Raw genomic sequence first — 16,991 nt, forward strand, 5'->3', positions numbered from 1 at the left:
GGGTACTGGCGGGCCACCCCCTGCACCACCCACCCACACTGGTTGTTGTTGCTAACTAGGTTACTATTGCTATAGGGCAACACGCCCCCCTCCCCCCTGCCAGGAAGACAGAACTGTGGCCCACAAGGCACCGAGGGCTGGCCCAGGGGGGAGTACTGTTGCTGCTGCTGTTGCTGCTGCTGCCGCTGCTGCAGCCTGCCTGGCGGCCCCCGGGCCAGCCCCACCTGGCTCCCAGCGGGGCCGCAGGCATACATCCGCAGGATCTGTGCCCTGGTGGCCTCCGCACCGGCCCTCCCGTTCATGCCGGCAGCCGTAACCTCAGTAAAGCTAAGCAAGTCTGGGGCGACCCCAGAGGCAGAGGCAGAGGTGGTGGTGGTGGTGGTGTGAGCACCGGGTGCAGAGGTCAAGGAAGGTGGTGGTGGTGGTGGTGCAGGCCTCCACCGCTGGCCCTGCATGGGCCGCCTGTCAGCATGCACCACCCCAGGGAGGGGCTTGGGGAGGGGGGCAAACACACCAGTGGGGGGAGAGGGGGAGGGGGAGGGGGAGGGGAAGGGGGCAGAGGAGAACAGCCTTGAGAAGACAGGAGGAGAGGACTGGCCAGATGCTTTACCTGAGGGCGGGAAAAAGGCTTCTAGTGATCCTGAGGGAGGCTGCGCACCCAGGCCGGGCGGGTGGGTGCCGCCCACGCCTCCTGCCGGCCCGCCGCTGCCGCCGCCACCGCCGCCGCTGCCCGCCGCAGACCCAAACTGACTAGGAGGGAATGACTGCTGAGGAAAACCCTCGGAACCAAACAGTGCCGCTGGAGGGAAGGCCGTGGTGGGGCTGAGCTCAACAGGCGCTGGCTGCTGACTGCTTGGCTGACTCTGCTGTGCCTGCTGCTGCTGCTGCTGCTGCTGCTGCTGTGGCTGCTGCTGTGGCTGCTGCTGTGGCTGCTGTTGCTGCTGCTGAGACTGTGGCAGTGGCTGCGTGCTGCCACCCTCGTTGGCAGCAGCAATGTTCCTCTTCAGGGCTGCAAGGAACAAGGTCATCAGTCATCAAGGCTGAGGCTCAGGACACAACAGGACCCATACTCTAACATTTCCAGGCAATGCTGTATCTGATCAAAGAGGCTCTCACAGAAGTTGCAGGGACTTCCAGGGACAGTTTCATATCTCTGGCTGTAGTTTTGCAAGGTTTACACTAGGGATGTACCGATGTATCGGTATCGGTGGTATCAGCACATTTTAAGAGTATCGGTATCGGCTGATTTTCTGCCGATACTACCGATACTTGAAGGAGTTTTGTACGTCGCATGTCACTCGTTGCAAATAATTTTGTTCAACAGAAATTGGATTTTCTAAATTGTTGAAAAAATATTAGAAAAGTGTAATTATCTAGTATCATGATACTACATAGTGTGGAATTTCCCGCGATTTAATTTTCATCACTTTAAATGATAAGATTCATATTACTTTGAATACAAGTATATAGTACTTCGTATACAGTATAGCCTTTGTACCGCGGACGCGTACAATACAAGTTTAGCAGCTTCAGCACGGGATTGGCGGAGCCCCTCCACTCGCCTCGTTTGCCTGCTTCAGTCAGTCAGACGGTCGCCCCGCAACGGGGCACGCTGCTCGGGTCTGGGGATTTCTTCAGTCTTTTGCCTAAATGTACGGCAATTAAGGTAAAGCTAACCTAGCTGAGTCAACTAGACCTCACGAGGCACCTCCTCCCTCGCCCCTAGTTGAAATTCATGGTGGTGGGTGTTAACACTTTGGTTAACCATGCACTGCTGCCTCGCCGCACCGTATAGGGTTAATATGCGTTTCCGTGGTGCAGTGGTCGGCACGTCTGGCTATGGATCTAGGGACACCTTTTTTCAGGCCACCACTGATTACTTTTTTTTCTTCCCTTCTATGGTGGAACGAGTAGTGGGTCTTTTTTTTTTTTTCTTAACATTTGGTATTGCCCTTTAGCTGCTGGAATTGTTGTATAAAGAAAAAATCAGTGCACAGGTATCGGTATTGGTATCGGTATCAGTCAAATACTATGGTATCGGTATCAGTCAAATATTGGGGTATCGGTATCAGTCAAATATTGGGTATCGGTATCAGTCAAATATTGGGGTATCGGTATCAGTCAAATATTGGGGTATCGGTATCAGTCAAATATTGGGTATCAGTATCAGTCAAATATTGGGGTATCGGTATCAGTCAAATATTGGGTATCGGTATCAGTCAAATATTGGGGTATCGGTATCAGTCAAATATTGGGTATCGGTATCAGTCAAATATTGGGGTATCGGTATCAGTCAAATATTGGGGTATCGGTATCAGTCAAATATTGGGTATCGGTATCAGTCAAATATTGGGGTATCGGTATCAGTCAAATATTGGGTATCGGTATCAGTCAAATATTGGGTATCGGTATCAGTCAAATATTGGGTATCGGTATCAGTCAAATATTGGGGTATCGGTATCAGTCAAATATTGGGGTATCGGTATCAGTCAAATATTGGGGTATCAGTATCAGTCAAATATTGGGGTATCAGTATCAGTCAAATATTGGGGTATCGGTATCAGTCAAATATTGGGGTATCGGTATCAGTCTAATATTGGGGTATCGGTATCAGTCAAATATTGGGGTATCGGTATCAGTCAAATATTGGGGTATCGGTATCAGTCAAATATTGGGGTATCGGTATCAGTCAAATATTGGGGTATCGGTATCAGTCAAATATTGGGGTATCAGTATCAGTCAAATATTGGGGTATCAGTATCAGTCAAATATTGGGGTATCAGTATCAGTCAAATATTGGGGTATCGGTATCAGTCAAATATTGGGGTATCAGTATCAGTCAAATATTGGGGTATCGGTATCGGTCAAATATTGGGGTATCGGTCAAAATTTTGGTATCGGCACATCCCTAGTTTATACGTCATGAACGGGTAAAACACTCTTGAGACTGCAACACATTTGTGCTGTGGCCTTTAAAAATTATCGTAACAGGAGCCTGAAGTGTTTGAGAATACGAGTTCAGGCTCCTGAAGACACATGATCACAAGACACAAGTTGCAGGTTTCTGTATTGTTGCTTTCTATCTAACAAAATGAGCTCTTTCTTTGCCGAGTCTTACCCCAGAGTCTGGCAGTTGCTCGGAAACACGATTTGCTCAAAACTACAGAAATGGCAGGTCAGCACTTTTGCAAATTACGCTTTATATCACTTCAAAAACACACACACAGACACACACACACACACACACGGCCGCATCGAGTGGACGTGGGAAACGAAGCATATGACATAAATCTATTTGTCAGTCAAAAGGGCCAGAGTATCAGCTAAGTCATCTGGGTCCTGTCTCCTAGTAGTTCAAGAATAGAGAGGATTATGAGAGAGTGAGAAGCGATAAGTAAAACAGGGAGGATAGAAGGAGAGGAAGGAGGTTGACTGTAAACACACACAGACACACACACACACACCAACCGCTGCTATGTGTGGACGTGGGAGGACTGGAGCTCCCAAAGAATTTTACCTATTTTACCTAGCAACTGTGACATACGGTGGAGGGGCATTGCTGGCGCTGTTCCCAGTTGAAGGTTGGGAGGAGGGGTGCGGAAGGCTGGAGGAAAGAGTGTTAGTGGATTAACCCGGTAGCAGCGACGGGCCAAATTTGCGGCTTTACTGTGTAGCAGCGACGGGCCAAATTTGCGGCTTTACTGTGTAGCAGCGACAGGCCAAATTTGCGGCTTTACTGTGTAGCAGCGACAGGCCAAATTTGTGCCATGATATAAACCCCCCAAAATAGATGATACATAATCTGATCACAAATGCTTTGATATATATATTATGAAATGGTTTGTGTGAGGGGTGATTTTTCCTCATTTTTCTCGTTTGGAGGGACCATTAAGAAACATGGTCCCTGCTGCTATCGGGTTAAGGAAGGTGAAAATGGAGAACCGTACCGAGAATGAGACGAGTGAGGCGCAGTGCTTGTTTACGCCGCCATCACGACAACGGGAGCATGCGGCGGATTTTTCTGGCTTCAAGGAAAATAACAGTGAGCTGCAGAATACATTATTGCAGAGAAGAGTGAAAGGGATGGAGAGTGATTTTGAAGTGGTGATGACGATGTTGAGTGAACTGAGAAGGGAGAGAGAGGAGGACAAGAGAAAGATAAGTGATTTAGAAGCGAGGGTGGTGGAGCTCAGGGATCAGATCATGAAATGCACTGAATGAAAGGAGATTAAGGCTTGCACGGATACATAGATGTGTTTGTTGGATTTACAAAGAAAATTACGATATAGTTCCTTGCGGATAGATACAATATGTTAGTGAATGCTAAAACATTTCCTGTTTTCTTCCGTAGCAGCGCAAGAGAAAGTTGAAGTTTTAGGAGAGACAAAAGAATACCTAAGATAAAAACGAGGTTAAAACATCTTTTACAGCCAGTAATTCTGCGGAAACTCATGACAGGATTCAGGTGGTGAACATATTTTTTGTTTTTTTTTATTATTATTGACATTGAAATCAGCAGATTAATGAATATAAACACTTGAGATTGTCGAGAGTATAGTACAGTTGGCACCCCTGAGCCGAAACTTAACACACAGCTGTTTGTTAGCCAACAGTTGCCAAGTTTCGCTTTCTGTTGGTGTCTTACTGCTAACTAGCAGAAATTGTTAAGGCTAACAGAAAAGGTTTATGTATACCGGCCCAGAGCTTTCAGCAAGTTGTAGAGCAGCAACTGGAAGAGAAGATGGAGGACATAGAGGAGCAGCTGGAGGAGAAGGTGGTGAGGGTAATCAAAGAAAATGAGGCACTGGTAAGAGGCACGGTTGACAAGAAGAGCATCATTCTGTTCGGCACCAAGGAGAAGACCCCAAGGAAATCTGTGAGGGAGAACAACTTGAGAGATGCAGTGAAGGTCGTACAAAAGGTACAAGAAGAGGAAAGTGACCTGGTAAAAGAAACAGACAACTGTCATAGGATTGCAAAATACAATGGAGAAAGAGATAGACCAATTAGGATACCATTTAACCCTTTCCATCCATAACGCAGACGTCGGCGTCACAGTATGGAAAGGGTCAAGAGGAAATGTAAGAGGACTAATCCTCTTCTAAACCTCTCAACCCTCCTCTACATTCCTCTTAATCCTCTTCCATTTCCTCTTAAGAGGTTTAGAAGAGGATTAAGAGTAAATGGAAGAGGATTAAGAGGTTTAGAAGAGGACTAACCCTTTCCATACGGTGACGCTGTTGGACGCCAGAGTGAAGGGGTTAAGGCACAGAGTGCAGCAGAAGAGGCCCTGGCAGGAGCTTGGAAGCTAGCAGGAGAAGACACCAAAATGATGTGGCTGAGGAAAGATCTGAATGAACAAGAGAGAGACAAGTTGAATGAACTTAGAGGTGAGGTTCGTGATTTAAATGAGAAGAAATCGGAAGAGAAGGAGTTTTTTTGGAGAGTAATGGATATGAAAGGTGGAAAGTGTCATATATGAATATTAATGGAATAGTGCCATCATGGATACAGTTTAATGACAGAACCTGATATTGTGGGGCTGACGGAAACTAAGTTGTGAGACCCAATTGAGGTGGTGGGGATTGGAGAAGGTGCATACAACATATGGAGAGAGACAGAAAGATAAAACAGGGAGGAGGGGTGATGTTAAGTGTTAAGAAAGGCATTAGGGTGGAGGAGGTGATTGAGGGTGAAGGCTTGGCGGAGGTGTTGAAAGTGAAAATTGTGGGTGCTGAAGGAAGGAGGCGGCATTATGTAGTAGGGTATGTGCCTCCAAGAACAAAAGCATGGGAGTTGCGAGAATATGAACAAATGATACAAGACACAGTGAGTTGCCTGGATGGAATGTTGAGGGAGTGTGAGAGAATAATTATAATGGGTGATTTCAACTGCAAGGAGATGGAATGGGAGGATTGGCAGACGCAGGGAGCGGACGAGTTGCGCCTGCAACTGGCAATGGAACATGAGCTGACTCAGTGGATCCAGGAACATACCAGATTCGGGAATGAAGGCGAGGCATCAAGACTAGACCTGGTATTTAGCAAGGAGCCAGAAATAATAGAAAATTTTAAAGTAGATTGTCCAATAGCGAAGAGTGACCATGCGGTTGTGGAATTTGAAGTACAGGTAACTCTCGATTTACGCGTTTTTGGTTTACGTGTTTTTGAAATAACGCGGGGTCCAAAATCCAAATAAATGTTTAATTTACACGTTTTTTTCACTTATACGCGATATTTTATAGATGTCTCATGCAACTGGACTCTCACGGCGCCGCGGTCACACAGCTGAGCTCAGTTCTTCCCGCGCAGCACTTGAACAACAATACAGTACCCACGCTGCCACGTTACTCAACAATAGGGGTGGGCTGTTACCAGTACCAGTACTGGTACTAACAGTACCAGCTATATGGTACGGTACTGGTACCAGACTGCTTGGTACTGGTACCAATACTAGCCAGTCGCTCATGGTGTCCCTCATTTCTTCCTCACACGAGTGAGGCTGAGACTGAGTGCCTGAGTGGATATCTCGGTGATATGGTTATTCTCTCTCTCTCTCTCTCTCGCTCCACTGAATGAAGTGAGTATTTATTTTTCGATAGAAACCTACCTCTTGTTTGATTTACATTGTTTTTGATTTACGCGACCTCTTCAAGGACACAATACTCGCGTAAATCGAGAGTTACCTGTATAAGAAAAGAGAACGACTGACCGAAAAGAGGATTACAAAATTGGGAGAAGTAACTACTGTAAGGCAGACTTTGTTAGCATGAGAACTTTTTTTGAAAATGCAAATTGGAGTGAGCTGTACAAAGCCAAGAGTACACAGGATAAGAGGGAGGAGTTTTTAAAGCTATACAAGGAAGCCAAAAATAGATATGTCCCTAAGGTAACTAAAAGGGATGTTGGTATAAAGGAATGGTTTAAACCTTAGATTATGGCGATCGTATATATAAGTGCACTACCACACGCCCCACCCGTAGGGGGATCATATATATAATCATCACACTCTACGCTCCCTACGTTTCAAATATACTGCCAGTTCTTGACTCAGAAGAATGGTGGAGGCATCTGGCATACGTACACACTCTCATTCCTCTCCAGCGCGCAGCCTGACGAAGGCCACAGATCATTTTCCACTTTTGTTCGGAATACATCTGTCATGTCTCCTGACGCGTCAAGCAGTTCCTCTGCTCCGGGCGGAAGTAGAGCACGGGCGAATCAAAGTGACAGTGACTCTGATGACTGATATGGTAGTGACATTGACAGAGGAGGGAGGGGCAAGGAGAGAGAGAGAGAGAGAGAGAGAGAGAGAGAGAGAGAGAGAGAGAGAGAGAGAGAGAGAGAGAGAGAGAGAGAGAGAGAGAGAGAGAGAGAGAGAGAGAGAGAGAGAGAGAGAGAGAGAGAGAGAGAGAGAGAGAGAGAGAGAGAGAGAGTATGGGGTGCTTCCACGCGACGCGTCACGGCCTCGAGAAAATGCACAACATTTTCGGGTGTCATAACTCTTTTATTATTAGTAGTAGAGAAGTTTTATTACTCCACCATATATACTACATGAATATACAAATATTGGAAAGAAGAAAGACACCATTTCCACCTCTTTTAAATGCCTAAATTTTCCCCGTGCACAGCATCCAGAGATATATATCGCCACCCGTACTCTAAGGGATAACAAAAGATACGAGACAGCTAGAAAAAGAAAAGAGGAAGCTTGGAAGGGATGGAGGAGATGAAGAAGAATCAACTCGTGGAACAATTTCAAACGAGCAAGGAATGAATATACAAAGATTAGAAGAGAAGAAAAAAGGAAATATGAAAAAGATATAATCGACCAACCCAAACTATTCAATAGACATGTGAACGGCAAATTAAAGAACAGAGAAATAATCGATAAACTGAAAATGGATGAAACCACATCCGAGGACCCAGCAGAGATGGCAGAGGTGATGAGCAACAGCTTCCATAGAGTTTTCACAAGAGAAGAAAAATTTGTGCAACCCCCGGGCCAGGAAAGAGGAAGGGTTATGCAGAAGATACAGTTAACGGTGCAGGAGGTCAAGGAAAGCTTGAACAAGCTGAATGTAAGAAAGGCGACGGGGCTGGATGGAGTATCAGGGTGGATCTTGAAAGAATGTAGTGAGCAACTTGCAGAGAAACTGCACTCCATAATGAGCGCCTCCCTGAGTGAAGGAAGGGTACCACAAGATTGGAAGAGAGCAAACATAGTACCGATTTTTAAGGGAGGAAAGAAAGAGGACCCATTAAATTAATAACAGTATCACTCACTAGTGTGGTTGAGAAGATGTGTGAGAGACTGATTAAAAACAGGTGGTCAGATTTCTTAGAAAGTGAGAAAATTATCTCAGATTGCCAGTTTGGATTCAGGAGAAGGAGATCTTGTGTCCCCAACTTGTTGTGTTATTACTCAAGGGTGATAGATTTAATACAGGAGAGAGAAGGCTGGGCAGATGGAGTGTACCTGGATTTGAAAAAGGCATTCGACAAAGTACCGCACAGAAGACTAATTTGGAAAATTAAAAATAGGGGTGGAGTGGGTGATGGACTGATTAAGTGGCTGGAGGACTTCCTAATTAACAGGGAAATGAGGACAATAATTAGGGACAGGGTTTCCAACTGGTGCCCAGTGATGAGTGGAGTCCCACAAGGTTCGGTGTTGGCGCCAATAATGTTTGCTGTTTATATAAATGATATGGTGGACGGAGTGACCAGCTATGTGAGTTTGTTTGCAGATGATGCAAAACTATTGAGACGAGTGAATAATGTGAAGGACTGTGAGGCATTGCAGAGGGACCTGGATAGAATATGGGAGTGGAGTGGTACATGGCAGATGGAGTTCAACCTTGGGAAATGCAAAAAAATTAAGTTTGGTAGGAGTGGTAGGATGTGAATATGATTATAAGATGGGAAGTGAGATAATATGCAGAGGAGTGGAAGAAAAAGATTTAGGAGTGACTGTCTCAGAGAACATGTCACCGGACAAACACATCAACAGGATAACAGGACAAACTATGAATTTGCTGAGGAACACAAGGACGGCATTTGTGTGCTTGGATGAGAAGATGATGAGGAAAATAATAGTCACAATGATAAGGCCAAGGTTGGAGTATGCAGCAGTGGTCTGGTCTCCTCACAAAAAAAAAGAACATAAGGAAGCTGGAAAGAGTACCGGAACTTCGAGATTGGACTTATGAGGAGAGACTCAATAGCATGGGGCTTACGACCCTGGAGAGAAGAAGAGAAAGAGGAGATCTGATAGCGGTGTACAGGGTGGCGAGCGGAGTGGAACATTTGGACAGAGAGGACCTGTGTGTGTGGAACGAGAGAGAAACGAGAGGACATGGAAAGAAGTTGAGGGCGACCACGTGCAGGAGAGATGTGAAAAAGTTTAGCTTCCCAAACAGAAGCATTGAGCTGTGGAATGCACTGGAAGAGGAGGTGGTTTGTGCAAGAAACATTCATGATTTTAGGAAAAGTTGGATAAGAGTGGATATGGAGACGGGACAGTGCGAGCAAAGCTCTCTTCCTGTATGTCACAACTAGGTAAATACAACTAGGTAAATACACACAGCACCAAGAATGAGGTTTGCTGAGGGACCACAACACACCTCTCCTCTCAAGCCCTCATAAAATTATCAGCCCTTCCCCTCACTATCCCTCATCTGCTTCACGGCCTCAGAGAAACATGATTTACCATGCTATCAACTGTATCCCAACTCATTTTCTCTCAGTGCTGCGAGGAACAAGGTCACACACCACCAAGAATGAGGTCCACTTCTCTCAAACCCTCATAAAACTATCACATCAAGCACTCACCTTCCTCACAGCCTTACAGAAACATGACTGACCATTCTAAATGTATCACAACTATTCTGTCAACACTATCCCAAATCATTCTCTCTCAGTGCTGTGAGGAACGAGGTAATTCGATCATTTTTTTGTAACACGACTGTGAAAAAACGCATTCAAAACCAATTAACTCACTTTCTGGACTTTGAAAATAGTTGATATGAGAGATGGAAGTGTTTGAAAATACTGACCAAAGACTTAACTGGAAGGAAAGGGAAGATGAGGAAAGGTAAGGAGGGGAGGAGAAAAACAGGAAGGCAAGGAAAAGTGTGAAGGAGAGGAGGGAAAGACACCAAATGGAAGGAAAGGGAAGGGAAGGGGAGGTAAGGAGAGGACACCAAATGGAGGGAAAGATAATGTAAAGAAAGGTAAGAAGGGGAGGAGAAAAACAGGAAGGAAAGAAGGAGAGGGAAAGGATAAACATGGAAGGAAAGAGAAGGGAAGGAAGGTGTGAAGGAGAGGGAAAGGATAAACATGGAAGGAAAGAGAAGGGAAGGAAAGGTGTGAAGGAGAGGGAAAGGATAAACATGGAAGGAAAGAGAAGGGAAGGAAAGGTGTGAAGGAGAGGGAAAGGATAAACATGGAAGGAAAGAGAAGGGAAGGAAGGTGTGAAGGAGAGGGAAAGGATAAACATGGAAGGAAAGAGAAGGCAAGGAAAGGTGTGAAGGAGAGGAGAGAAAGATCAACAGGAACAGAGAGAGACAGAGGCACCCAAACTCCCCCTTACCCTGAGAGCCATGCAGAGGCAGGCCCAGCGGCAGAGGGCCACCCCCAGCCGAGAGTGCTGCCGGGTGCTGCGATGCTTTGGGGCGCTGGCGGGGTGCCACGGAGGTGCCTTCTATGACGGGGCCAGCAGCGATGCGGTTCAGCTTGACGGAAGACTGCTGCTCACGCTCGCTGACCAGCTGGGAGAGTTGGTCCAGCGACGGCACTGTCACGTTCTGGGGGGGAGGGATGGAAGTGAGGTGAGGTGAGGTGAGGTGAGGTGAGGTTAACTTAGCTTAGCCTTTTTTTTTCTTTACAGTCAACAGTTCAACGACAAAAAATAAAAGGAAACAATAATGAAAAAAAGCCCACTACTCACTGCTCCTACAAGAGAGTCAAGAGGAGTGGCCAAAAGATAGTTTATAACAAAACCCTCATCATCATCATCATCATCATATGTTTGTCAGATATTCCCATGGTCACTGATACACCTCCAACCATATCAGGCGCCCATTACGACTATTTCCCAAGGCCACAGAGAAGATTAACCAGGTTTTCATGAGTGACTTTTCCCGTTCATGCTGCAGAAGCCATGTAAAACTATCACCAGGGTCATAAAACAGTCCATGGAGAGCCCAGCAACTTCCACGAGAGGTTTTTCAAACAGGTGAACTGAGGCGCCGAAACTTTTAAAACTACAGACCATAGAGACAGTACTGGCCTCTTCCAGACTCCTTACACTTCCACCTCTCAAATCAACTATTTCCAAAGGCCAAATAGGATAACAGTCAGGATCTCATGAGTGTTCCATTGAGTTACTGGTACAGAAGAAGGGTCACACTACCACCAGGATCACCAAACTACCCCTGGAAATGCCCACAACTCCTACGAAAGCCTTGTCAAATGTGTGTGCTTGGGCGGCAAAATGTTGAAAAATATGACCCCTTAGACTCCTTATGTTCTCAAGCAGTCACTACGAACACACACTCACATTGACATACCCCTGGAAATGCTCACAACTCCTACGAAAGCCTTGTCAAATGTGTGTGCTTGGGCGGCAAAATGTTGAAAAATATGACCCCTTAGACTCCTTACGTTCTCAAGCAGTCACTACGAACACACTCACACTGACGTTCTCCTGGAAATGCTCACAACTCCTACGAAAGCCTTGTCAAATGTGTGTGCTTGGGCGCCGAAATGTTGAAAAATTTGAACCTTGGACTCCTTACGTTCTCAAGAAGTCACTACGAACACACACTCACATTGACATACCCCTGGAAATGCTCACAACTCCTAGGAAAGCCTTGTCAAATGTGTGTGCTTGGGCAGCAAAATGTTGAAAAATATGACCCTTAGACAGACTCCTTACGTTCTCAAGCAGTTACTAGGAACACACACTCACACTGACATACCCCTGGAAATGCTCACAACTCCTAGGAAAGCCTGGTCAAATGTGTGTGCTTGGGCGCTGAAATGCTGAAAAATATGACCCTTAGACAGACTCCTTACGTTCTCAAGCAGTCACTAGGAACGCACACTCACACTGACGTTCTCCTGGAAATGCCAACAACTCCTAGGAAAGCCTTGTCAAATATGTGTGCTTGGGAGCCAAAATGTTGAAAAATATGACCCTTAAACTCCTTATGTTCTCATGCAGTTACTAGGAACACACACTCACATTGACGTTCCTGACCGGACAGTCCCTGCCGGCCAGCTTGAAGGTCAGATTGGACACTTGGTAGATGTCGGGCCGTGTGTCGGGGTCGGGGTCAAGCATGTACCCTGTGGACGAGGGGAGAAGGGTGAAGGTTCAGTGTGAGAGACAGCATAATAACACATGGAAAGAGGCAGAGATATGTGAAGATATACAAAGAGTGGGTGAAGTGACGCACCCCCCGCGTATGCCCCCATGATTGATTGATATAGGCAGACTGTAAGATGCCAGTCACCACATATGGAAGCTCCTGATTGTCAGTATTTCCCTTCCCATCTACTTGTCTATCTGCCTGCTATCTATCTAAACCAGTTACTCCCCTTCCCTCCCCTTCACTTCCCTCCATCAATCTGTCTGCTTAGTTTGGTTCATTTGTCTACTACCATCTTATGCATAGACCTGTTTTTCCCACATTCTTTAATTTTAATTTGAATCATAATTGAAGTATATTAAAGCTATACTAATTGGTCCAAACTTCATTTTATACCCAAACCTCTTTTTATACTTCTGCAGCACTGACAGCCCAGATTACTGTCCAACCTTTATATTTGTAGCTGTATATTTGAACTCACTGGCAGGACTCTTGATAGCACTAAAAGCTGTATCTCCTGTGTACCATCTGGCAAAGCCGTACAGAGTTAGAGCAGAGAGCACAGCAAAATGTAGGATAAGGTTAGTGGAGGAGAGAATGGAGGATGTGACTGAGTTTAGAAATTTAGGGACAGTTTTATGTAAGTATGGAAGGTGAGGTGAGGGAGTTATGAGAGGAAGAAGTGTGAGCATGGAGGTTAAGGGAATAAGGAACAGTATTATCCTACCAAGATGTGGACATGGAATGCAGCACAGCAGTCGAGAATGCATGCAGTGGAAATGATATATATAAGAGGTGCATGTGGTGTGTCAGGATGGGATGGAGAAAGTAATAAAAGCATGTATGAGTGGTTTGGTATGGGTGCGACAGTGAGAGGAGTGGATTGTGGAGTGGTGGGGTGGGTGAAGTGTGGTGCATTGAGATGGTTTGGACACGCGATGAGAATGGGGGAGAATGATTTTGTGAAGAGAGTGTATGAGGGAAGGATTGAAGGAGGGGGATCAATAGGATGATTGAGTATTGGAGCGAGACTTGTAAGTAAGAGGAGTGAGTGTGCTGAGAGGGAGTGCAAGAACAGGGAGAGATGGAGACACTTCTGCCACAGCCACCCCCTGCAGGGAAGTTCATGTGTGGGAGCAAGGCGTTGGAGATATAGATAGATAGAGAGATATAGACCACCTGGCATTAGGTGAGGAACAGGAGAAGCATATAGTCACAGTAAGGATGCCATTTTCTTTTTTTCATAGTGTAGAGAAAGAGGAAAGAAAAAGAAAAAAACAAAGAAAGGATGAAAAAAGTAGAGAGAGAGAGAGAGAGAGAGAGAGAGAGAGAGAGAGAGAGAGAGAGAGAGAGAGAGAGAGAGAGAGAGAGAGAGAGGATGAAAAAGAAGGATGTAAGGAAGGATGGAGAGAAAATCTGTACCACCCTTCATGTATTAATGTGTCCCGGCCTTGAAACTGACTCCCCTCCCCCCCTATGCGGCACCCCAACACTCACTTATTAGCGCCAGGAGGTGTTTGGAGAAGCGTGCGTTGTCTGGGATGGTGAAGTTCCCCGAGGAGATGGCCAGCGGACTCTCAGCGAAGGGCAGTGTGAAGAAACACAGCTTGTACAGCAGACAGCCCAGCGCCTGGACCAGAGGAGGAGAGAACAGGGAGGTTAGATGGTGTGGCTTCCATTATTGACTTTTCTTGTTATTTATTTTACAGCAAGGGAGGGAGCTCAAGGGCAAAACACACACACACAGATAAAAGCCTGCTAGACGATGCTCCAAACAAATGAAGAAAGAACGAGAGTTCAATTTTGGAGAGAGTTCAATTTTGGAGAGAGTTCAATTTCAGAGAGGTCAATTTCGGAGAGAGGTCAATTTCAGAGAGAGGTCAATTTCAGAGAGAGGTCAATTTCAGAGTGGTCAATTTCGGAGAGAGTTCAATTTTGGAGAGAGTTCAATTTTGGAGAGAGTTCAATTTTGGAGAGAGTTCAATTTCGGAGAGGTCAATTTCGGAAAGAGGTCAATTTCAGAGAGGTCAATTTCGGAAAGAGGTCAATTTCAGAAAGGTCAATTTCAGAGAGAGGTTAATTTCAGAGAGGTCAATTTCAGAGAGAGGTCAATTTCAGAGAGAGGTCAATTTCAGAGAGAGGTCAATTTCAGAGAGAGGTCAATTTCAGAGAGAGGTTAATTTCAGAGAGAGGTCAATTTCAGAGAGAGGTCAATTTTGGAGAGAGGTCAATTTCAGAGAGAGGTTAATTTCAGAGAGAGGTCAATTTCGGAGAGAGGTCAATTTCAGAGAGAGGTCAATTTCAGAGAGAGGTCAATTTCAGAGAGAGGTTAATTTCAGAGAGAGGTCAATTTCGGAGAGAGGTCAATTTCAGAGAGAGGTCAATTTCAGAGAGAGGTCAATTTCGGAGAGAGGTCAATTTCAGAGAGAGGTCAATTTCGGAGAGGTCAATTTCAGAGAGAGGTCAATTTCAAAGAGGGGTCAATTTCGGAGACAGGTCAATTTCAGAGAAAGGTCAATTTCGGAGAGGGGTCAATTTCAGAGAGAGGTCAATTTCAAAGAGGGGTCAATTTCGGAGACAGGTCAATTTCAGAGAGAGGTCAATTTCAGAGAGGGGTCAATTTCGGAGAGAGGTCAATTTCGGATACAGGTCAATTTCGGAGAGAGGTCAATTTTGGTTTGCTATTTTCGTACTGACTACTCTTCTGGACTTCCTAACTGCATACCTCTCCCTTTTATTCCTTGTCCTCACTCTCTCATTCCTCACCTCAACTCTTTCCCCACTTCCACCACTCCTCATCTTCTCTTCCACTCCTCCCTCCCTCATTCCTCACCTCAATTCCTTCCTTCCACTTCTATTCCTCTCTCCGTCCATTCTTCCCCTTGCTCTCCACCATAACAAGATTACATAAGTCTGCCCCGTAACTCTTTCCTCTCTCGCTTTCTTCTCTTGAGTCTACACAGTTCGTCCATGAAAGCCTCCATCCATTCTCTCCCTGAAATTCAATAATTTCTACCCCATAATAATAACACTACAGAGGGCCCATAATTCATTCCTCTCCTCTACAATCCTCCATAAAGACCTCGATTAAACTACACCATTTCTACCACATAATGAGATGACTGACTCTTTCCTCACTTCTACAATGCCTCCTTTACAACCTCCCTTAAACTTGAGCATTTCTCCCCCACAATAACAAGGCTGCAGGCGGTCCATAACTCTTTCCTCTCTTGTACAGTTCTCCCTTAAAACCTTCCCTTATACTCCACCATTTCTCCCCATAATAAAAAGACTCCAGAAGCCCTGTAACTCTTTCCTCTCTTCTATAATTCCCCCTTAACAACCTCCCTTAAACTCCGCCATTTCTCCCCAATAACAAAGACTCCAGAAGCCCTGTAACTCTTTCCTCTCTTCTATAATTCCCCCTTAACAACCTCCCTTAAACTCCGCCATTTCTCCCCAATAACAAAGACTCCAGAAGCCCCATAACTCTTTCCTCACTTCTACAACTCATCCTTAACCCGTACAGTGTTGCTTTATAGGAGTGAAACAGGTCATGTGGGGTTGGATTTTGGCCAAATAATATTATTGTCTTATAAAATTGAAAAAAAATAGCTGATTTGAACGATATAAATGCGATATGTGTTCCTGTAAGCTGTCGTTTTCTGTGAGTCCTTTCACGCGTGGCACCAATACTCCAGTGGTGGTGCGTAAGACGAAACATGTAGAACAGTACTATGTAACTTCCGCTTCTTATTTATTATTTCCGACACACTGTGAATGCTTCTTCCATGACTATATATTGTTTAGTTTGAGTTTCTTGTAAAATATATCTGAGGATTGTTTGTCTAGCCTTTCTATAGTCATATCATAGTACCAAATTTATCACGCTCGTACAGACTATATTTTCTCTATGTGTATATAAGTAGCACAATATTATCACTTCATTGCACAAGCATAACATGTTTTGTAACACCAACAAAAAAAAAATTACACACAGCTGCCCAAATAACCCATTATACGAATTTTATGTTTTTTATGTTGGTACTCCTGCATACCACAGCCCCGCCTCGCCCGCCAGCTGATCACATACCCCAAACATTTTCCCATTTACTACGTAGCTTCCGTCTTTGCATTTGCTGCCGAACTATGTGGTATTGCTCTGCTACTGTACAATTTACATAACATCCCAATTTTACAAGTATATCTAAGAGGTAATTGTGTATTACCTCTGGACTGTAGCATATCCCATGAAAATCTGTATGGCTGGGAAACTGATGACTCAGGTTCGAGCCAGGAATGAATACAAAGGAGAAACAGACAGCAACAACCCTGTTGGGCCCAACGAGGCTGCCTGTATAGCTAACACTGCACTGCACAGGACAACACGTGCTAACAGCGAGGTGTAGCAGCGTGTCTGGCTATCATGACTCATTGCTGGGCCAACCCGCCAACCCGCGCCTCACGCCCAGGGCTGCCAACACAACCGACGATGACTGTGCATGAACACAAAATATATTGAAATTGCTATTCAAGTTGGAATGATATAAAAATAGCTGATCTACTGAACAGTATTTTGAGTATATTGATAAGTAATTATGACACCACTGACATA

The 16,991-nt window shown here is 45.2% G+C and overlaps 1 protein-coding gene and 1 long non-coding RNA gene across 51 annotated transcripts in view; one reads left to right on the forward strand and one right to left on the reverse strand.

The window, feature by feature from the left end:
* LOC126983473 (AP2-associated protein kinase 1-like) overlaps nt 1-16,991 on the reverse strand; it is a 129,893-nt gene that overhangs the window by 77,664 nt on the left and 35,238 nt on the right. For all 50 annotated transcript variants that reach the window (XM_050836222.1, XM_050836223.1, XM_050836221.1 and 47 more), the window contains exons 6-9: nt 13,874-14,006; nt 12,250-12,353; nt 10,594-10,807; nt 611-1,009 (exon numbers count right to left, since the gene is read on the reverse strand). In XM_050836222.1, the coding sequence (XP_050692179.1) occupies nt 611-1,009; nt 10,594-10,807; nt 12,250-12,353; nt 13,874-14,006 (850 nt within the window). The remainder of the gene's footprint in view (nt 1-610; nt 1,010-10,593; nt 10,808-12,249; nt 12,354-13,873; nt 14,007-16,991) is intronic.
* On the forward strand, nt 7,379-10,500 carry LOC126983482 (uncharacterized). The gene is made up of 2 exons (XR_007735928.1): nt 7,379-10,314; nt 10,421-10,500. It is a non-coding gene; the product is annotated as an uncharacterized LOC126983482 (long non-coding RNA).

This window comes from Eriocheir sinensis, chromosome 54 (genome assembly GCF_024679095.1).
Source record: "Eriocheir sinensis breed Jianghai 21 chromosome 54, ASM2467909v1, whole genome shotgun sequence".
Classification (NCBI taxonomy): Eukaryota; Metazoa; Arthropoda; class Malacostraca; order Decapoda; family Varunidae; genus Eriocheir; species Eriocheir sinensis.